At 40.3% G+C, this 23,740-nt stretch overlaps 1 protein-coding gene across 10 annotated transcripts in view; it reads right to left on the bottom strand.

The window, feature by feature from the left end:
• npnta (nephronectin a) overlaps window positions 1–22,270 on the bottom strand; it is a 64,831-nt gene extending 42,561 nt beyond the window's left edge. For 4 of the 10 annotated variants that reach the window (XM_017463310.2, XM_017463313.2, XM_017463312.3 and 1 more), the window contains exons 1-3: window positions 21,977–22,270; window positions 11,271–11,371; window positions 1,833–1,883 (exon numbers count right to left, since the gene is read on the bottom strand). In XM_017463310.2, coding sequence (XP_017318799.1) covers window positions 1,833–1,883; window positions 11,271–11,371; window positions 21,977–22,041 — 217 coding nt within the window. In that variant the 5' untranslated portion in view covers window positions 22,042–22,270. The remainder of the gene's footprint in view (window positions 1–1,832; window positions 1,884–11,270; window positions 11,372–21,976) is intronic. The other 6 variants (XM_017463314.3, XM_047153968.2, XM_047153965.2 and 3 more) reach the window with 2 other exon arrangements.
• Window positions 22,271–23,740: the final 1,470 nt, after the last annotated feature.

Below are 23,740 nucleotides of genomic sequence, written 5' to 3'. Positions count from 1 at the left end.
AACCAAAGAACTCTACGATTAGTGGACAACCCATTCTCCCACCTGAGCCACAGCCGCCCCATGATTTCATGATGCGAGCAGAGTGTTATCACAATTTACAATGTGACAACTATGACCAATCGGATGTCACTGTAACAGAATACTTGCAAGCAAAAAATATTTCACCTTGTAAACTACCTGATAATGGAAAAAACCTGATATTTTTGGGGGCAGAATTCTCCCACACGTACACAGTCAAAGCACACACAATGATCAAGAGCCTTGTTCAGAAGGTCACACTACTAAGTCCTGAGATTTGATCGCAAGCCTTAAATCACTAGGTCAGTCATTTAACCACCGCCTCAGACTGCCACGTACCCTGAACACTCTCCTGAGAAACTTTGAAATATGACAGTAGCATAAATCAAGACGTATGAATATGACTAAAACGTTAGCTCCAGGTTATTATTGGTAAACATAGCACACACATAAAGAAAACAAACATTTAACAACACTCAGCAGCTCCGTGAGAAGGAATTTCAACTCTGTGGTGTAAATTTAATAAGTAGTAGATGCACAGTTCTACTCTACATTCGCATTCCTGTGGTCATGGTCATGTGGCATTAATAGAATGAAGCTAAAATATTAGACTATTACTTTGTTTGCGCTGCTTGAAGCAAGTCTTGGTATTTATTCTTTTCTCTTTTTTTTACAGGATAGCCTTTAAATCTATTCAAATAGCAAGCAAATAGTAATAACAGTTTAATTGGAAACTGCTTTCATAGTAATCAAAAAATATGTACTATTTCTCACTCACTCTCTCTCTCTCCATCTGCATATATATATATATATATATATATATATATATATATATATATATATATATATAGAGAGAGAGAGAGAGAGAGAGAGAGAGAGAGAGAGAGAGAGATAGTACAAAGAGAAAAAATTTACAGCTTACAGGGTTCAGAGGATGTATAAAGTTGTATGTTGTATAAGATTAAAGTGCTTCATAATTATTAAATAACGTTTTAAGCTGTGCTCAAAAAAAATTCTAAGCAGCTTACCTGGGTATACTAAAGATGACGTAAAATGTTTTTTTTGTTGTTTTTTTTTAAACTGAATGGAAATGTATTACTATGAGACAGCCTAAGCACTTCATAACAGATTCATAAGCAGCGAATCAAATATTTATACTGTAGAAAAAGGCATTATAATAAATGAATAGGATGTGTCAGATTCCCGAAGATGATGAGATGTATCACTGGGGTAAAGTAGGGACTTCGTAACACACTCATAAGAACTGATTAAGACTGGAAAAGCAAAGCATTTATAATCATTACATACTATATGTCACATACATAAAGCTTGTTTCTGATACTTATATCACGCTTGTTTTTTTCTCCACACTTTAGCCACATTCATGACATCTACTCTATTTATAACATTGCTACGATGCACTGTAACGAATATATGCCAGCTCTAAAAGTACAATCAAGTAACTTGTTCAAGATATTCATTGACTCATGTGTTATTCTTTATGTCGTTCAATGCTTATGTGTGTGTTATGAATTCATTATCTAAACGACCTTCTGATTTCCATCCGCTTGCAGGAGAAGAATCATAACAAAGATAAAGAATAGACAGTGTTGTTTTGGACAGAATCCCGCTCTTCAAGCACAGCAGTGCAAACAGAGGATGAAGCAGCAGGTGGAAAATGTTCACAGGAAATCAGCATGTGCACTGAGCAAGAGTGAGAGCTATAAATAAACAGGAAGTGAGGGTCCAGAGGACGGGTTCCTCACAAAAAACACTAGCAGAAATGTCTGCAAATGGGAACATATGATGCTAACCTTTGACCTGGCATCTTATCCCGAATGCCCTGTTGGTTAAGGCGTAGAGAGCTGCAAAACAAACGGCCAAAAAAAAAAAAAAGAAGACGGGGATGGGGAAGACAAGCTGAAAACATTACATGGGAGCCATGCCGTGAAAGACATGCACATATACAATGCATAAAATGCATAAACACACATACACACACACACACACACAAATACATGCGGTCTCTCACATTTCATTTGGTGCAAGAGCAAGAACTTTAGGTACGCAGTGCAGAGAATAACGGCTTCATTATGGGATTAAAAAGGTTCCTTGAGCCTTGATAACCCAAACACCTCATTAAAATGTACAAATCCTGCCACGCACAAATATTTTGAGCCAAGAAACGTAAGCACATTCTGTACGGCCTGAGACTCGGAGTACTGGAGCGCAACAGTGAAACTGAATCGATGCCAGAACACAATGAGACTGCACTGAACCATCACCGAGATACATAATGTCTCCTGGTGCTTTACTCTTTATTACGTTTTTGGTTTAAATAAAGGCATTATTCTTCAGCACAGTGTGTTTCCATATTACATGCCACTTAAATGGGGCTACACAAAAAAAAAAAAAAAAATGCAAGCATACACAGTGTGTTCCTGAGGGAAATTGTTAAAGATTCTCTGACCATAATAATAAATTGAAATTAGTGCCTTACAACACTGGTTCACAAAATGGGATCCGGTGACCACCAGGGGTGCGTGAAGCATAACCAAAGGGTGAACGATTTTCTCATTTTGTTACAGAGGTGGAAATCACAACCCACCATTATGAAAGCTATTATAATTATTGAGTTATTTGTCATCTTCTTCTTCTTTTTCTTCATTAGTGTATTTGACTGGGTGCTTGAATTGATGGGTTTAATCCAAACCTTTATAACTCGCCTATAAATAATATGTTAAGAATAAAAGAATAATAATCATGGAGGTGGAACGGTCATGAATTAAAAAAAAAAAGCACTCTAATACATACCCAAAATATATTGTACACATTTAATTGTGGCTAATATTTGAATAGTTGGATTATATTGATGAAATACCGGCCCTGTGTGTATGGAGTCTGCATGTTCTCCCCGTGCTGCGGGGGTTTCCTCCGGGTACTCCGGTTTCCTCCCCCAGTTCAAAGACATGCATGGTAGGCTGATTGGCATGTCCAAAGTGTCCGTAGTGTATGAATGGGTGTGTGAGTGTGTATGTGATTGTGCCCTGCGATGGACTGGTACCCTGTCCAGGGTGTACCCCGCCTCGTGCCCGATGCCTCCTGGGATAGGCTCCAGGTTCCCCGTGAGCATGAAAAGGATTAAGCGGTATAGAAGATGGATGGATGGATGATGAAATACTGTAAATGTGCTGAATTTATTTTATTGTGAAAGGAGTCCCTGGGAGCAACAAATTTGAGGACCACACACGTGAAAAATCCAACCTGATCTCAGAGAGAAAACATTCACATGCAGCTTATCTGAGGCACCTTGTATACGGTTATATGGCTATACACCAATCAGCCATAACATTAAAACCACTGACAGGTGAAGTGAATGACATTGATTATCTCATTACAATGGTACCTGTTAAGGAGTGGGATATATTTATTAGGCAGTAAGTGAACAGTCAGTTCTCGAGGTTGACGTGTTTGAAGCAGGAAAAATGGGCAAGTGTAAAGATCTGAGTGACTTTCACAAGAGCCAAACTGTGATGGCTAGACGACTGGGTCGGAGCATCTCCAAAACAGCAGATCTTGTGGGGTGTTCCCGTTACGTAGTGGTTATCAGTGTACGTTGAATATCGACATATTAAACCTTCACTCGAATGCGCTATATGCTACGTCCTGCACCAACATATTTTAACCAAGCTAACCTCTACCGCTACGTTATTTGATATAACAAATAATTCTGCTTCTTTTATAAATACATGTTTGCTCTTTCCATAACATATGATTAGACTTACCAAGCTCATGAAACGTCTCTTCTTCTCTGCAAACACAATCAGGCAATTCGTTTGGTAAGGTGGTACGGAAAGGTATTTTCAAAATGCGGATAGTGTTTAAGCTGTAAATTCTTTAGACTGTAGAATACTGGGATTTTCTGATAAGTGTCATGACCCTGGTAAAATTATTTATTATACATCGATTATATTCAAATAGTGTAAAAGAAGAAGAAGACATTATTTGTCACATATATAGGTCAGAGTGCAGGGTCACACAAGATAAAACACCGCTGGAGCAGATATGTTTAAGGGCCTTGCTCAAGGGCCCAAAAGTGGCAGCTTGGCAGTGCTAGGGCCTGAATCCCCGACCTTCTGGTCAGTAACCCAGAGCCTTAACCAATGAGCCACCACTGCCAATGGTGTAGTAGTAGAGGTTAGTATTGGTGTAGAACGTGACATACAGAACAGAGTGTAGGTTTGACACGTTGCTATGCAATGTTCACTCGTGCCAGAACGTGGATATTCAATGTATAGAAGGTGGTGCAGAGAAGTTGCATACAAATATTTGGTCTGTGAGACTTAGTTGGAATAATGAAATCATTCTTTATGTGTGTTTTTATTTTTCATCTTCAGTAGCCTCTTTATCCTGGTGGATCCAGAGCACTGGGATCTCAGGAACACTGGTTGCGAGGTGGGAATACACCCTGGATGGGCAGGACACAACGGATACCTCCATTCACAATCTGGGCAATTTACTGTAACCAATTCACCTAGCTGTATGTTTTTGGGAGATGGTAAGAAACCAGAGAACATAGAGGAAACCCACACAGATACAGGGAGAACATGCAAACCTCCACACACAGAGTAGCCCGAGCTCAGGATCAAACCAAGGAGCTGTAAGGTGCCAACACTATCCACTGCTCCACTGTGCCACATTGATTCAATTCTTTTATTTTCACGTTCATTTTTTACATGTGGTTTTTTATTTATGTACTTATTTATTTTTACATGCGATCACATATTATTCACGATAGTCAGTGACTCTGTCTACCATTTGGATCCCATTCACTTTCATGCATAAAGAAATTCACGTTCATTTATGAATATCTGCTACACTTACCATATATCCACCCAGATTTGTTTGTGTATTATGTTACCAATTAAAAGTTCAAATCTGATTCAGGCCTCTTTGTAGTCTTATCAGGAACTAAGCAGGCAGAAAGGGCCTCTCCAACGGATTCAAATCCTCCTGGCTTTCAGGATCTGCCAGTGGGATCAAAGCAGTGGAGCATGTCGGAGAGAGAGTTAATACGAGCTTAATCTTCCCAGTGTAAATCTAATCACATGGAGAGAGAGAGAGAGCGAGAGAGAGAAAGAGAGAGAGGGCGAGAGCAAGACAGGTAATGACAGAGTTATAGAGAGACACAGAGAGAAAGGCAGACTGAGAGAGACAGCGAGTGAGAGAGAGAAACAAACAGAAAGACACATTGTGGTACAGTATCCCAGAGAGAGATACTGAAAGACTGACAGAAACAGGAATAGTGATCCTGAGAGACAGACATAGAAAGACAGTCAAAGAGAAAGAATATAATAGACAGAGACAGAAAGAAACAGACACAAATATAGAGACAGCAAGAGATACAGAAACAAAAAGGCAGATAGAGATAAACGCAAAGAGACAGAGAGGAAAATAAACTGAAAAGACTGCATGAGAGAGGTAGAGGGAGAAACACAGGGAGACAGATACAAATATAGAGATGGAGAGAGAGAGAGAGAGAGAGAGAGAGAGAGAGAGAGAGAGAGAGAGAGAGAGAGAGAGAGAGAGTCCTGTTTCACACAGAACACAGAGCGGAACAGATTTGAGCAGTGGACATATTCGAAATGGGCATGAAGATGTGCTGCACATATTCTGACACTCATTCATCAAGAGTTAGTACTCTAAAACATTATCCATACACACCCTGATAACCTGTTACAGCACTATGCTGTTACAACCGATTCACCAGATGATTAGCCTGAGTATAAACAGCCTAGCTTAATGATAACTCACATTAACGATACAAGATGATAACATAAGTCAGAAAAGCCTATAAACTATCCATGGGTATACTATCCAGGCTCACAAAGCTGCTAGAAGTCACAAGATGATGTCATAGACAAATTTGCATATTCATTCATGCAAACATGCAACGTTTGATCGTTGGGAGACAATGGTGACCAGTGATCGGTCTTTGGGAATAGTGGCGATCAGTGATTGGTCATTGGGAACAATGGTCATCAGTAATCGGTCATTGGGTGACGATGCTGGTCAGTGACTGGATGCTGGTAGACAAGGGTGATCAGTGATTGGTCATTGGGAAACAAGGGTGATTGGTGTTTGGTCATTGAGAATAATTGCGATCAGCGATTGAGTGTCGGAAACAATGATGAGCAATGTTTGATCGTTGGGAGACATTGGTGATCAGCGATTGGTCTTTGGGAATCAGTGGTGATCAGTGACCGGGAACATCAGCCAGTCAGGCAAATGGAATAATAAATGAAACCAAGCTAAATGCTAAGTTAGCAAAAATTCTCAGCAGTGGCCTGCTCCTGATTCAGATTCAGCAAATAAATTCAGTATCTAAAGCCTATTTTCCTTCGATATCTGTTGCATAATATTGTCTATGATACGTGACTACATGTTAAGTTTCTGTTCATCATTTGGATTACAACAGCTGGGTGCAAGACTACACCTGCCCGACTTTATCGCGTTCTCCTCCAACAATCCTTGAGGAGTGAGTTAAGTGAGTTATCATGTCCACTCATTTCTAGTGGAACTTACACCAGTGACATGATCACAGAATTTCTAAAGGGCAAATAGTATATTTACGTGCATTTTCAATAGCAGATAGGTGATTGAAATGCTTGTGAAGCGTAGCTAAAATAGCGGCGAAGAGGGAAACAAACCTCTTCATGTGGTGTGAAGAGGCATTGATTTTTGACAACTGTGACTGATTTGAAGCACAACATGATGGCATATTTTCCATGTCCGGTGTAACACTAACAGACACAAATGTAGAGACAGGAAAAGAGACACGGAGAGAATAATACAAACGGAGACAAAGAGAAAAAGACACAGACCGACCATGAGGTAAAGTCATTGAGAGAAAGAGAGAGAGAAGAGAAGACTTTCCTTCAGCTCTGACTATGGTGAATGCTTTGCCCTCCAGAATCCAGATGACCTCTTTGCATCTTCCTGGAGCCACTGCCATGAACAGCGCCAGTTCTGAATTTTGGCCCAGCATTTGGCTCTAAAGCTTCGTGTGGTACACAGTGCAGATCTCTTCGCTAGCTCAGTGTGGTGCCAGGCTTTTATTAGTATCTTCTACCTCTGCACTTCAGGACATCCCCTGGAGTGCAAGAATGTGACGGATGACGGCAGAAGCTGAAACACTGCAATCAAGAAAGACAGAGCTCCTGCTGTCCCTTTCATTCACCCTTATCCTGTCTCTCCTCTCTTCTTCAGCCAGTTTCAATTACTGCCTGCGTACGTGACGGGCCCCTGATTGCACACGAACTGCGATTGGGGACACACTAACCTTGGGCTTGACGTGTTTCCCTGGAGATTCCTGAATCTTTTTCAGGACGTGAACATTTCCAGGACTCTTGTGAACAAAATGGAAATTTCTATCGCACTGTAAAATAACAGAAGTGAAGACTCCGGATCTTTTTAGGTGCTTTTCAACCCAGGAACATTTTCAAGAATAGAGGAGCTTGACGTATCTTTTCACAGCAGGAACATTTTTAGGAAAACATTTCCCTCAGATGTGTTGGCAAATTACACATCTACAATTACACTGTAATTACTTAGCATTAGCATCAACCACAAACTAAACTAAACCTTCATGGGGTCCACCATACTGAGAAATGTCAGCATTGGGTTATACACTCATGAGCTCATTATGAGGTGTGCGAATTTCTTCTTATAAGTTGTAAATAGCACGAGACCGGGCCGTTCATGTCGAATCCTTTCATAAACACGGTACCCTGATGAATTTAGCAATATTCTGAGGGTTTTGGTTTTTTTTTTATATATGCAAGTTGAAAAAGCACCAGAGGAAATGTAAGAGACATGTACACACTCACTCACTCACTCTCACTCACTCACTCACTCGACCACTCAACAAAAAAATCACAGGTATGCACCCATGCTTCGTTTCATCCTGCCCCACGTGTGATTCCGTGACAGGTGGCGCTTAAACTAAATGAGATAAGAGAGACTTGCGGCTCAGTGCACAGATGCCTCAGACACCGTGGGGTTAGAAAAATCGCATTAGCTGTTACTTACAGCTCCGTGAGTTGATTTGTGAGTCAAGCAGCTTTCTTCTCGAGCGAAGCCAGATATATCGCGCTCCCACAGCCGAAGCAACAGCTGGAATATCATGCGTACAAGCCATGCAGAGAACGCTGCGCATTTGTCAGGCTGCCAGCCGTGCTCAGCTCGCTAATAATATCCTCACATGCCTCTGAACGTAATTACACCAAATGCGAGGCTATTTTGACCTCAGCATAAGGCTAAATGTTTGGGCTGGGAAACATGCCTTCACTTTATTGGTTGTGTGCGGAACATGCAGCAGCGGAGAAATAAAACATGCTAATGTTGTTAATGCAAGAGCTGCCGGCTCATCCTCTGAATAGACTTGATGAACTGAGTGCCGTTGTACGCGGAAAACATCTTGTGATGTAAATGTGTTTTTTTTTGGTGTGTGTGTGTGAGAGAGAGCTCATCACTGTGAGTACAAGAGGAGAGGAGCTCATGAGTAGTGCATCTCATTGGCCATCTACAGTGATTGCACAGTCATTTTTACAGGTATTCGGTATTCTAAGATCATTCTTATTTGCAGTGTAGGATCATGGTGGGAACTGTCTTTTGGATGAGTGTGTTTTAAAGCGTTTCGTCTTTTGTGGTTAATAAATGAACACCTCGATTATTATAACGAAGATCAAGTCAAATTTCCTTCTTGAGCTTGGACGTACGGGTTTGTCCTGCAAGTGTGTATTTATGTAAGGAATAAAACACGATGGAATGAAATGTTACAGGAAAATAATCAACAACAGGGTGGTGTAACAGAACGGTATGTCCCAGAGTGTTTTATTCCTCTTATACCACAGCAATTTGTCTTTCTTTTAAGTGATATTTTTTATACATTTATAGTAATATTTAATGTTGTGGAATGTCCATGAGGCAAGTTAGCTCCTGTTCTCACTTACATTATAGCAGCTATAAACATCCATTTATTCAATTAAATTTGATTTGTGTAGCGCTTCTAACAATGGACATTGTCTCAAAGCAGATTTACAGAAACATATAAACACAGGATACAGATTTTGAGTGTGTGAATTTATCCCTATTGATCGAGCCGGTGGTGACGGTGGTGAGGAAAAACTCCCTAAGATGATCTAAGGAAAAACTTTGAGAGGAACCAGACTCAGAAGGGAACCCGTCCTCATCTGGGTGACAACGGATAGTGTGAAAGGAAAAGAAAGTTCTGTACCTGTAGCTGTACCTCTGACGGTTGACGGTCTAAGCACTGACGCTGGAGACTCCTTGCTAAATAAATGTCACTATAGCTATAGCTGCGCTATATCAACAATTACTAAGAATGAGACAGAATATCGTTGTCTCGTATATTGCGATATAAAATACTGGTGAGATGCATTCAGTTTCTCTAAGGTGTTTAAATCTTTAAATCATGTTAAAATCTAAGCCTGTGTGCTGTGCCTGTGTTCTGAAAGGATTCAGAAACATGTCGTACGTTGTCCTAGCTGTGACATAACCGGAAATTAATTTCAGAGGGATGAAGAAATATATATAATTAAACTGGTAAGTGTAATGTATTCGCGCATTTCAGGCGGAAGTCGGACAGCAGTAGGACACGAAACTGTTATTTAGTTTAATAATTTAAGGCACAATCTACCGCCAAACAATCTTTCCATATTAATAACGTTGTTATGAAATACACTTATGACACTGAAAAAGATTAATAATAATGTTACACCTTATATTATAAATCCTGATCTAGTTTTCTTACAATAGTTTCATACAGTGTATAGTGATATTGCAGTGGTTGGATTTATTGTCATTACAAAATGAATGTATTCAAATGTGATATTTTATTTGTAAGGGTAAATATCGTCTCATGAAGCCTGTATAAGGATCTGTTTAGTATAGTGGCTTTAGTGTACAGTCTCATGGCTAACAATTATACATTTTTAAATGTTTTGAAGTGGACCGGCCACCATGCAAGTCTATGCGCTTGTTGCTACTATATAAATGTTAACGTATTAGAACGAGCAAATTAATATAAACCTTGCAACCATAATTACTGTTGGAATTCTGTGAGCTGTGGTATAAGATTATATATACATATATATATATATATACACATATATATATTAATCAGTCAGGGTTTCAAAACTGAATTAACACAAGTCGCCAGTTCATTATATGGAGTGGAACGTTTTGCATCAAAACATCAAACAATCTGATATAAATGTTGTATGTTGTATTAAGGTATATATGTATTAGGCATGTGCTGATCATCATACAATATACTGCAATATTAAACACACATGATATCATTATGGTGGACACTTCCAACTGTCATTGGGTTGGTGACCCTCAAGGGTGTGTTATAGACCCCTTTAAAATGTGGAACATAATTGCAGGGGGAAATCATTCCTGTGGTACTTTTACCATACCGCTTATCCTACACAGGGTCACAGGGGAGCCTGGATCCTATCCTAGGGAACTCTGGGCACACGGCAGGAGACCAACCCATCGCAGGGCACACACACATTTGGAATTGCCAATCAGCCTACACCGCATGTCTTTGGACTGGGGGAGGAAACCAGTGTACCCGGATTAAACCCCCGAAGCATGGTGAGAACATGCAACTCCGCACACACAGGGTGGAGACGAGGTTTGAACCCCCAACCCCGGAGGTGCGAGGCAAACGTGCTAACTACTAATACCATAATTTATTTCTTATTCTGAAAGTGTAGTCATCATTTCGGGAAGTGTGTCAAATGTAATAGTCAGCAGAACAAGAGTTGTCTTCTATGGTTCCTCATTTTGGTTGAATTTGAAGACGTTCTTCTCAGAGTTCCTCTTTTAAATGTGTTTCATTTGTGGCTCTCCAATATGAACAACCACAGATAAACATTGGGGAATTCATCTTTTTATATATAATATTCTGTAATATCATGTTATGATTGCAAACAATGGTGACATTAATTATCACATGAAACTTTAACATCAGCACATACTTCATAATAATGGTTCCATTTTTAAATAAAGAACTGGTGACTTACTGTGTAGTCAGTCTATATTTGTGTAAATGTGTGTAAGGTATGTGTGGCAGAAAGTTAGCGTGTATAACAGAAGTGAAAGCCCCTGTAAGCGAGCCCCAGAACCCCGGCTGCCCACGGTAGCGGCAGGCTACTCACGCTGGCAATGCCCCCAAGAGCGACGTGTCCAGCCCCAGCAACAGTCGATGTGAGTGCCATAGCGGCAAAGCCCATTGGATGAGGCCATCTGCCTGGGCCACCTGTCAAGACACAATAAAAAACAATCATAAGATCTCAGTAGAATCAGTTCAATTGACTTCGGCGAATGTTTATTATGGAGCCACAAGCGTGCACTGCAATGTTTTCAATACAATAGTGTTTCTCCTCTAATGACATATAATGTCAATTCCTAGAAAACTATTCAAGAGGCGGCCTGCAGGATGAATACAGGCATTTCTACTGTGTTAAATGGATCATCAGTCTGCGGCTAGTTATTACAGTAAATAATATGAATTAACAGCAATTTCCCTTTGGATCTCTGCATTAAAAGTAATACAAAACACTAAACATTCAAAATGGTGTATTTGCTGTTCACCCTAAGTTATTCACATCACCACCAGCTGTGGCCAGCTGTTGGACCCAAACAGTCAATTAAAGTTTTATGCTCAAGCTACCATCTATCATCATTCAGAGATCTAGCAAAGCTTGGACTATTGATATTGATTTTGTTGTTTGTTTGTTTGTTTGTTTTGGGGAGGGGGGGCTGCTCTGTTTTTCATGGCTTCTGTCTGCTAAACTTGAGTAGGACACCATGACTAGCTTATATTGATTACAGAAGAATTCTACAGTCTTTCCAGGATTTCGTAGAAATGAATGCAAAATCGAGCAGATTCTGCAATTGTTGGAGGAGCTCGCAATTTTTCAAAATCACCACAGATTTTCCGCAGATTTGGGCCAAGACAAGTCATGTGACATCATGACAACGCGCATTCAGCCAAAACCCTCTTCGATTCACGTGCGTCGAACATGAGTACAGCTAAAAGGTCTCGTTTACCAACAAACATCAAACATGCGAAAGACCACGCAAAACTATTTCTTTCAATTACAGTCTCGCCAGTTCAAGTAGTTTACCGCGAAAAAACAACAAACATAAAAACTTAAGTTACATAAAAATTTTGAGAAAAAAAACAAAAACAAGCCACAGCAAAATCGAGCATTTTTGTCCGCATCAATCACAAAAACTCCGCAAAATCCTGTACGGATTGATTTTAAGTGTCATTTTGCTATTTCTACGTAGATAGTGGGTGAAGCTAACAGAAATAAAGATAGAAATAAGGAACGTCCTTTAAAAAGTAAGTTCCCCGTGTATATGTTATTTAAACACAGTATAATTTTATGCTTGATCATATAACTTATACCACAGTGCTGTTGAATTCTGGATTCTGACTGAACGGATCTTGATTAACTTTTAAAACAGCACCTCTTGCAGGTTTATATGAATGCGCTTGGTGTAATACGTTATCTATAGTAACCACTGATTCACAGGGACACTCCACATAACCAAAAGGTTTTCTGTGAGGAGATATTTATTTAACATTTTTGTAAGGAGTCTCCAGTGTCAGCACTTTGTAACAGTCAGTGCTAAAGCTGCACCATTTTTTGCACGTTTCCTGCCACTTAAGTTTCACCAGCTAGAGGTTTTTGCAGATTCTTGGTAATGTGACACGTAATTTTTTTTTATTCATGAGAGATAAAAAAAGATGCTTGTGAGGGAACAACTCTTTATAGCTGTTATAATGTAAGTGCTAATAGCGTCTAACTTGTTTTGCGGATGTTCCACAGCATTAAATGTAACTATAATTGGAGAAAACATGATGTGTTGTTCTTTATTTAAAAAAAATAATAATAGTTGATAAATTGCTGTTGTATAAGAGGAAAAAAAAATGTGCTCTTACAGGAAAAAATAAACATGCTAGGACAATAATTAACTTCGAGGAAGTAACAATAACTCCTTTTCGCAATGGGTCGCTGATGATTTTCCTATAATAGCACACCCTGTTATATTTTATTCCTTAAATATCAAATGTGTACACCATTTCCTGCCCAAATATCTTGTTTCACTTGCAGATGAGTCACTTGTTGGTTTGACTTGCACAGTCGTCCATGAGAACATATTCTGGCCATGATCATATAATTAGTGAAATATAGAAGTGAAAGCAAAAAACAAAAGCAAATGTTTCTTTGATTTCAACAAAGGCCATTTTCACCTGGTATATGAGTGCCTGTGGTGTGTGTAATATCTCTGAGCCTGTCTGGCTGATGCTGCTTATCCTCTTCATCAGTGAGTCAATGACACCTTATCTGCATTCACACTGCCTCCATTGTATGTGCAGATACAGGGGCTGCAGATAACGGCAGTGTGAATAATCACCAACGTCGTTCAGTGATGGAGGCGAGACGAGCTCTATCCGCTCCCCCCACAGACACCCTAGCATCTACTAGCAACGGTGCAGAAAATGATAATAGCGCTGAACGAAATACAACATGACCCAAAGGAACGAGACGCTCTTTTGCGGGGGAGATTTTGTTTGTTTAATCCACTGTAGGTCATTTCTCAGTGAAATGAGGAGGAGATGTCTTTATACTAAGATGAACTGTTCTTGCAAATAGTCCCAGTTTCTTGGCAGTCCCCAGCAGGATTACGATTATTTTCTTTTTCTTTTAAACTAGAAGAACGAACCATATAAGGGCTCAGAAAATGAGCAGCAGATTCCAAAATTTGGTGATCGCATGACCTAGATGGATCAGGTGCTCTTTGCCAAAATGTGAGACTAAAAATAAACTTTAGTGTAATATTCCTTGGAGATGTGACCATTTTGAGAAAGGAGAAGGAGAAAAAGAGGGATGGGGGATAGAGAAGGTGGGGATGGGATTGGAAGACCTGTGATAAGAGTACGGCATTGTTAATTCCATCCACACACACCTCAATCCCCTTCGATTAGCGTCTACTGGCAACTGGCAATGCTAATGCCGCTGGCTGCCCATGCTGCCAATCACTGGGAGAGCAGGTTTGATGGAAAGCAGACATGGCAGGCCTGGGAAAAAATGTTTGTGTGCTGTCTGGCACAGAGACAGGGACATGACTCTTCACAAAGACTCCGAAGTCACAGCGGGCATGCTAAGCACCAGCGTCTGGCTTTACTCTGACACCGTCATTGTTTGGTCTCTTGTTTCTTGACTCGGACACACACAGCTGGATGGACACTTTTTGCCTTGGCTGTATCCTCAGGGTCGAGTCTCTGATTACTCAGTCCAATCAAAACATGCACCTAAATACTGACTGCTAAATGATTACTAAAATATTAGCCATGATACTAAATCTGATCATCCCTGATTATACTCATTTATATAATAAAGACGCTAATCAGCTCTAACAAAGGTGCAGGCTGAGAGATATGAGCAGCAGATTGCATTATTGCGAGCGCTGATAATTAACATGGCTGATCTCCAGATAGGCATTTTAACCCTGGTCGCAAAACCAATAAGGTTTCTGCAGTAATGTGGCAGTGCTCCTAGCAGCTGAGTGACGGATCATTTGCGTAGCTGCGTAGCGGGGTTTGCAGAGACACAATGAGTGAGAGAGAGAGAGAGAGAGAGAGAGAGAGAGAGACAAACGGCATGTTGATGCAATGGAGGATCATCAACCATGTGTGAGTTATGAATAAGGGAGAAGAGCAAGAGAACAAATAGACATAGCAGCAAAACAAAGACAGAGAGATGTAATCAGAGAGAAAGATGAACAAAATATTGAGATGTACAGCAAATACAGCCCATATGTAAGGAAAGAGAAAAGTAGAATAAACAAGAGCTACAGTAGTGTTGGGGCTAGTACTGGTCCAGAAAAAACAGGATTTTCTTTTTAAAATAATTCAAAATTAAACATTTTTATGATGCCAGAGAAAATTCCAGTATCTGTGTATCAATTTATTTACAATATGACAAAAATATCATATCACGATACTTGAGGACATTTCTACGATACACGATGCCTATCACGATATATACTTCGCTAACAAACTGACCGCAAAACAGTAGTACAGTAGAAAAATAAACAAAAAAAAAACTGTTCAAATGACTTTGATGGTACTTTTCTTTAATGCCTTAAGATTACTTTTTTTTCAAGAATGTCAAATCAATTGTGGAATAACTTATCACGATATCGATATTATATCAATATATCGGAAGTAAGCATTTTGGCAATCTCATTAAGAACCAGATAACATTTCTGCCACTTTAAGAGCCAAACCATTGCATATTCCAACGTATATTCCAACGTACGTTAACTTTAAAACGCTGTTTTATGCACAAAACCAAGCACAACAACTTTTTGGAAGTGAAATTATTATTTTGTTGTTGTTGTCGGTGTTGTTGGATAAATGCACAGAATGAAAACGTACCAGCACTGGCACTTTGTTAGTAGAAAAGTGATAAATGAGAGGTGGACAATGTGTGGACTCTCATGGAGAGCCATCTGGCATGTGTGATGTATGAAGGACTAGAAAAAAAATTATAAAGTAGACGACGTACAGAAATGAAGTGAGAGAACAATAAAGAGAGAAGAAAAGAGAGAGATCTAAAAATCATGGTAATCCTACCAATTAATAGTAAAGGGGTTCTTAAAGGGTTCCTCAAGGGTTCTTCAGATACTTACGGGTTTTTAGCTTCTAACTTGAAGGCTTATCTGATAGGAAATCATTCTGTTGGAGGGTTCTTCATAGAAGAATAATCATTACTCCAGAGGAATTAGCCAAACAAAACCGTTTAAGGGTTTAGAACAGTAAGGGTCCCTTAATTCATTTCCATTTCATAACCTAAGCATGATATACTGTATATAAGGTTCTATCTGCCATCCTTTCTTTACCTAGATAGCACCTTACAGTACTTGGATCACAATTTGCCACATCTTTGCCTGAATTATGAAACCCCTACCTCCAAGCTTCCACATGTCTGGTTCCTGGTTCCGGTCCAGAATCCACAAACAAAGCTTTTTTTCCAGCATGGAATGATTTGAGATAAGACACAAGCTCCCAAAACAGCACTTCCACCTTGCTGGTGGGGAAAAAAAAAAAAGCGCTAAAATGGGGAGCTCTGACAGGCCAGTTGGTTGTACGTATGGAGAAAGGATGGCATAAACAAAGAACAACGTGACAGAAGAAAAGTGGATCAGGAGAAGAATGAAGACAGATATGAACCGAATGTCAACCCTATGGAGGCATCTGACATGTGTGTTTTATGGGAGGAAGCCTGATCTCACCTCCCTAGTGCCAAGAAAGAAGGCACACGAGTCACCGTGTGCCAACCTGCAGTTTGTGAACCCTGGACTACATCCAATGAGACGCCAGAGTGAGAGGAATCATGAGATAGAAAACGAAAGGGGGGGGGGGGGGGGTGAGAAAACGAGAGAAGTAGATGCCTGGCGCCAGGATCCATGCTTAGCTTGGTGTAAAATGACTGTCACAACTAATCCACACATATTCGAACGCCTGACCTCATCCTGTCAACCACACACTCTCGACGGCTTATTTTGTCTGCATTCAGCACTTACATCCATCTCCTGGGTGGAGTAATTTCTCTTAAAAAAATCTCTCCTTGTGGTTCATAAGTAGAGGCCAAGATCTGAATTGTTGGTAGGAGGCTGCGATTTGTGTTCCAGCGCAATTAAGGGTGGAACATGAGTCATGAAAAATTCTCTAGTCTAACACAAACGCCTGAAGCCATTTTTACAGTCCCATATGAAATTCATATTGCGTGTCACACCATCATTTAATATGTACACAGTCTTCCCATGAATAATGGTTTAATGAAGCATGGCACGGGTTGAGGGGGAAAAAAGTGCCTTTAATACTCCACATTCCTGAGACACCTCCTCCGATTGGCCTACAATCAGACACGGGTCATCAAAACACACACTTGACAGTCACATCCCACACTCGTACGTACGGTGTGCACTGAAACAGGAGTTTGCCAGAGAGCACATCCTCACGTCTCGCTCCGGCAAGCTAATGAAGGCTAATCGCTCATAATGGAAAGGGTAAATATAAGATTCCAGCAATCTGTGTGTAATGACCAAGCAGAGGAAGCTACATTAGTGCGACTGGTCATTGGTCTCTTGGCTGCTGAACGGATATAAGCAGATGAAATGCATGTGTGCACAGATAATTGCTGAGCAACTGACAAAAGCTGAGCTAGATTGTACCCAGTGATTTAGAAGAAAAGAATAGCATGGAGCCCCTCTCACAGGAACTAATGATGAGCTTATTGAGGCACAGCAGCAAATGGAGCGGGGGTTAGCAATATTGTGCAACCTGCATCTAATATTGGAATATCTTTGAGGCCAGGATATTAGTAATTGTTATTACAGCTCATTCTCTGGAGTTGAATGCAGTGATAGATGTGGTGTGTCATCATGCAACAGGGGAGATTCAGCAAACGGGTGGTTACTGGTTGATGTTGGGTTTAAACTGTACAGTCCATATTGCACAATATAAAATAATTCTTTCGTCAAGATTCATAGAAAGCAACTTAGTGATGCAGAATACAATCCAAGGGTGTGGATGTGAGTTAAAGGCCTAGTACCGATTGGTTCTCTGGAAGTCCATCCATCCATACATCCATTTCCTGTACCGCTTATCCTACACAGAGTCATGGGGAGCCAGGAGTCTATCCCAGGGGACTTGGGGCACGAGTCGAGGGACACATCGGATGGGGTGTCAACCTATCGCAGCTCACAATCGCACACACACTCACATACTCATTCACACACTATGGACAATTTGGAAATGCCAATCAGCATGTTTTTGGACTAGGAGAAGAAACCCTCGAAGCAAGGGGAGAACATGTAAGCTCCGTGATCACAGGCAGGAGGCGGGAATCAAACCCCCGAAGACGTGCTAACCACCATGCCCCCAACACCCCCCACCGCCCATCCAGTCAGGGGTTGATTTAGTTTTAAATTAAATCCAATCCAAACTTATAGGTATGAGTCCAAAGCTCAACTGGTTGTCCAGATTGTTTTTAACTTGGATTTTCACATGTGAACTAGCAGAGAGTCTGAATTGATTTAGTTTTAAATCAGACAGAATCCAATCCAAGCATACAGGTACGAGTGAAGGTCCAGGTCCCAAAGCTCAAGTGGTTCTCGGGCAGTCTTTGAACTCACACCTATCGCAGCCCTGACACAAACCCTAACTGTTCCAACTGAGAACCCTAAGGATTCCAGAAACTTTCAGTTGAGCACAGAGTAAACAACAGTGGAGACTTTCTTTCAATATGTAATATTTGCCACTATAATCAAACTGGCAAGCAAATTTGTCATAAAATACGAATAGTTTTCTATGAAACTGAGGCTAAATCAGTTTTTGTCAACTGTCCTGGTTGGTTATATACAGAACGACAATCTAGATATATTTTTGAGTCCTTTGCCTCTGATGCTCCATTAAACCTAATGGTATACAAGGGCTGAGGCTAATGACTGGTTTAAAAGTTTTGAGTAGATGAAAAACATGCTGAGTTTGGAAAGACTCACTTAAAATGGATAATTTGTTTGTAATGATTTGTTTGTTGGCCATCACAATATATTGATGGTGACTTCCCCAAGCGAAACACAACCTATACGACTCCTCTGACCTTGAACCACTAAGCACTAGTCGGTTCTCAGCAAACTGCACTAATGAGTTTTTCTTTCGATTAAATCCGTCATTGTGCTACAAAACGATTGTATGCACTTCAGGTGTGGCTCGACCCATTAGACACGACTTCTAAATGGCCCTGCCAAAGGACAGGAAATAATGAATAGGTCTCTCATAGTGCCTTCTTGGAGAATATCCTGTCAATGAATTTAGCTTGAGGCAAGTGAAGTAGGTTTATAAGCAGTGGAAACTGGAAAATAATGACTTTGGTGACAAGCTCCGTCCATCAAGGCTGGCATTAATAAAGCATCCTCGAGGGTTAATGTATGATGATTATGCGCTGGCCAGCCAGCCCTAAAAAATGTCAGCATATGAGACCCACTGGGATTTTTCACAAATTGAACCTTTGATCAGAACGTAGTACACACACTACCAATGAGGGCTGGTCATGACATAAGATAGAAGACTAAAATCTAATCAGTCAATAGCTTGGCAAGGAAACTAGCAGGGGTTTTAACTGATTGCATAGTAAGAATGATATGGAGCAAACTATTACATGCATACTTAAAGACAGACAGCTGCCTTCACAATTTCAATTCTGTAATGGCCTTCTGGCTTCAGGCCATGTTTCCTCCAAATATAGGTAAAATATGGTAAACATAAAGCTGTAACCCTTTCATTAAAAAAACAAACAAACACTAAACGTATGGATCGGCTACACATAGACTTAAGCTAAACAGCCTTGAATCCTATGTTTTTGTTTGGTCCATGCAGAACTATTGATATTTTATTATGGAGGGGAAAAAACAGTTCTTCAAGAGATCTTTAAGGGATCAAAGCTAATAAATTAGCTAACAAGAAAGTGTATTACTTGGAACCCCTAGGGAAACATTCCAAGACCCTTTTGGAAGCTCGGAAACCCTTTATTATCCAATGAACCATGAAATAAAGGGTTAACACGGTTCATTGGATAATAAAGTGGTTCCTTGCTTCAAGAAAGTCGTACAGCTTGGAACCTTTAATGTTAAACACTCTGTTATAGGGTACAACTTGGAACTTTTAATGTTAAACACTCTGTTATAGGGTACAACTTGGAACTTTTAATGTTAAACACTCTGTTATAGGGTTCTACTTGGAACCTTTAATGTTAAACACTCTGTTATAGGGCTCTACTTGGAACCTTTAATGGTAAAAAGACTCTGTTATAGGGCTCTACATGGAACCTTTAATGTTAAACACTCTGTTATAGGGCTCTACATGGAACCTTTAAGAGTGCCCCAGAGAGACAAAGAAGAGCCCTTAAGGCTTCTAAACTTCTAAGCGTGTAAGGTGACCTGGATGCTGAAAGTACAGTTGAATGTTTCTTCAAGGATTCTTTGGTTAAGTGTTTTTAGCTTCATAAAAGGATTCAATTTGAAACCTTCTCTAATAGGAAAGCACTCAGTTGTTGGGTTCTATGTAAGACCTTTATAAGCTCCCTGAAAGGGACAACTGAAGAACCCTTAAGGGTTCCAATTTTTTTAAGAGTATAGGGCGACCTGGTGAGAAGTAAGGCAAGAGGTCTCAAAAACAAGAATCTAAATTCTAAAACAGTCCACACTTCAAAGGTTCTCCAAGAGTTCTTGGAAGAGAGTACTTACATAGCCTCCTAAAGTGAGTCTACTTAGAACTTTCTCTAGTAGAAAAACGATCAGTTGCATGATTCTTCTAGACAAGCGAGGACCCTTAAAAGTGACTAGCTTTAACAGTTTTTTTAGACCTTGCTTCTTTCAGGCTGTCGAGTGCCATCATCAATCCCCGACCCACTGTTCTCTTTTTTCAAATCAGGTCAGGTCTGAAAAATCCTGAAAGCAAATGTGGACAAAAGAACTGATTGTGGGTGCTACAGTGACTGTGCTTGCGTTAAAATCTAGCATCCCTGTGGTTAACTTATGAATATTCCTGCACATTGTGCATGGCTGACAAGGTCTCCCTCTGCGAGCCGAACATTGACAAATAAATTGAGGTAAAAGAAGGAAGCATAAAACTGAAAAGATAATAAGTCATTGAGCAAGGATTGCGCTATTTTTAGTTTCTCGGAGCCCAAAATAATGGATGTTTTATTTTACGGCACAGCAGGAGTGCAGTATATTCAGACATCCATCCTTTCTGCTAACGCTTTAGTGGCTGAGTATTTACTGTAGTGCAATCACCATGTACAACCTCAAGACATGATCAATGCACCGCAGCATTCAAGTTTGCTTACCCACCAGTCTTGCACTGGGAATATCTTTTTTAGTGTTTCCTTGCTCCAACACACCCATTTGAACTTGTTCATGACCTGATGAATTGGGTCAGGTGTGTTAGAGCAGGGGAACTCCAGGAGCAGGACGCACAGGAAACATAGCTGTAAGTGGAGACTGCAGCACCACATGTCCAGGGAAAGTTAAGCTTAGGTGTATTAATAAAGCCGCATGATGCAAGGGCTTGAAACTTACTTTTAAAAAAGCCCACTGGGGGGTAAATGTAGATATTACGGGTGCCGAAAGCGAGTGCGCGTTATTACAGAGGAAGAATTTGACCTGCAATAATCTGAGATCAGGGTTAGGTTCATGTGAAGCTCAGGGTGCTCTCTGGAGACTTGGCGCGCGCGTGCGTGCGTGCGTGCTTGTGCGTGTGTGTGTGTGTGTGTTGTTTGCAGGGTTCCTCCTCACATAGTTCAGCATTACATGTTAGGACATGAAGCCAAAAGCCGGCACCCCGGCGTGCGCTTTTAGTCTTATCTTTCAATCAGAAGGAAACATTCACACTTGCACTCAAATCAGGCTTCCTGTGCTGTCCTTCCATGTTTTATAAAACAATATAGCCTGAGCATAATGTACAATATTAAACTTAATTGTAAACAAACTACACGGATTAAGGAATTCAAGCATTTCAGGGATTGAAGAAATTCAACTGTCGGGGATTTTGCGTGGATGTCAAGTAAAGTGCGCACCAGTTGTTGAGTATATTGGGGGTATTAATAACCTACCTATCTGTGCGCTCAAATGATCCAAATGCGCATAAATTGTGCGGGACAATCGTGATAAAAAAAAAGAAGAAGAAAAAAGCACAAGTCATCAAACTATACATTTGCACAGTGCAGCATTTATGCAAGAAAATAATTCAGAATATGCAAACGGGAATCTCTGTGCTTACCTTCCATCAAACTCTGCGCTCACCCCGATCCAGCAAAGCCACAACACGATCAACTTTATCAACATCTCCGCGTGCGTTTGCGCAAAAATCCGACCCAACCTCGGAGCTCTCCGGTATTTCAGCACAGTGTAAATGATTCAGGGACAGAAGTTCACAGAAGGTCCGACATGGGAAGAGTAGAGACAGAGTTCACACTGCGTCCTGTTCATGTAGTAGGTCTGAAGCGCACTGGTCTGGTGCTGAGAGTCCGTTGCTTCTATATACCGCGTGAAGCCAAGTGCACTCTGCTGGCGCTCACAAAGCTGATGGAAGGAACCGATTCACGAAGGAACCGATTCCTTTCGAACGACTCGTTTAGGAAAATCAATCAGGTGAATCGATTCCTAAGACGATAGAATCGGAAAATGTTTTTTTCCTCCATGCCTTTGGCAGGCACAGTGACACCTTAACAACATGTTGTCTAGGGTAGGTGTCTAAGATTTGATTCCTAACTTTCCATGGATATATATATATTAGATTATCCATTTTCTCTAGGCTACACTTTATCCTACATTGAGTCACAGGAAGCCTGGAGCATATCCCAGGGAACTCGGGGCACCCTGGATGGGGTGCCAACCTTCAGGACACACCCATTCACACACTATGGACAATTTGGAAATGCCAATCAGCCTAGAACGCATGTCTTTGTACTGGGGGAGGAAACCGGAGTACCCGGAGGAAACCCCCGCAGTACGGGGAGAACATGCACGCTCCGCACACACAGGGCGGAGGCAGGATTCGAACCATCAATCCCAGAGGTGCATACAAGCATGCTAGCCACTAAGCCACCATGCCCCCCCATATTAAACACTTTCATTTCCAAAATTTCTCAGTCATAAGTCTACTCTAGTGCCACATGAACAAAGGCGCCTGTTTGATTTCTGGGCTTTCTGCTCCATTTTTAGCACCCTTGTAAATATCAGCAAATATGTGTGACATCAACAGACTCGTTAATAGCAAATGCCATGAGTGTGAATTAGTGGAATCAGTGTAAAATACCATTCTCTGGGTCCCACTTCTTGTGATTTGTGTTAAGCTATGATTTTCATGTTCATCATCTAATAAGCATTTCCACTGAATCTAACCAATTTTTAAATTGCCTGCAAACTAAAATGCCAATCCTACAAATTATTGCGGTGTTAGTATAAATTATGACTTGTAAGAAGAGTGAGTCTAAACCTGAGAAATTAAAACAGTCGTTCATTTCTCATAACGTTTTTCACCCCGCCTTACTTGAGTTGCCAAGGTAATTGGAGGTATAATAATAATAATAATAATTATTATTATTATTATTATTATTATTATTATTATTATTATCTTTGTTGTTGTTTTTATTATATTACCATGAATTACTTTCTTAACTAATTAATTCTTAGTCTTATTAAACCCATTAGCCATGTTATATCTTAAAGACAAACGCGCAGAAACGGTACTCTACACGGTGGTGATCGAAATGAATCAGAACTCCTATAGTTGAGTCACTTGTTCGAAAGAATCGAATCAGAAAGCTGTCCCTCGTGATGCCGAGGGACAGCTGCTTTTATCTCGTGTGTTTTAAGAAGCATACTTACTCACTTACATATAGAAAATAGTGCTTCCACACATTTGTGAATGAGTATAATAGGATTTTATTTATGACGATGGAAATAAATAAATAATAAAATAAAATAATAAAAAAAACCCACAGGACTTGCACTACGTGAATTTGACTATGGTTGGTGTATG

Source organism: Ictalurus punctatus, chromosome 3 (assembly GCF_001660625.3).
Source record: "Ictalurus punctatus breed USDA103 chromosome 3, Coco_2.0, whole genome shotgun sequence".
Taxonomy (NCBI): domain Eukaryota; kingdom Metazoa; phylum Chordata; class Actinopteri; order Siluriformes; family Ictaluridae; genus Ictalurus; species Ictalurus punctatus.
The sequence above is the reverse complement of the archived record's forward strand: the minus strand, read 5'-3'. Positions and strand labels throughout refer to the sequence as shown.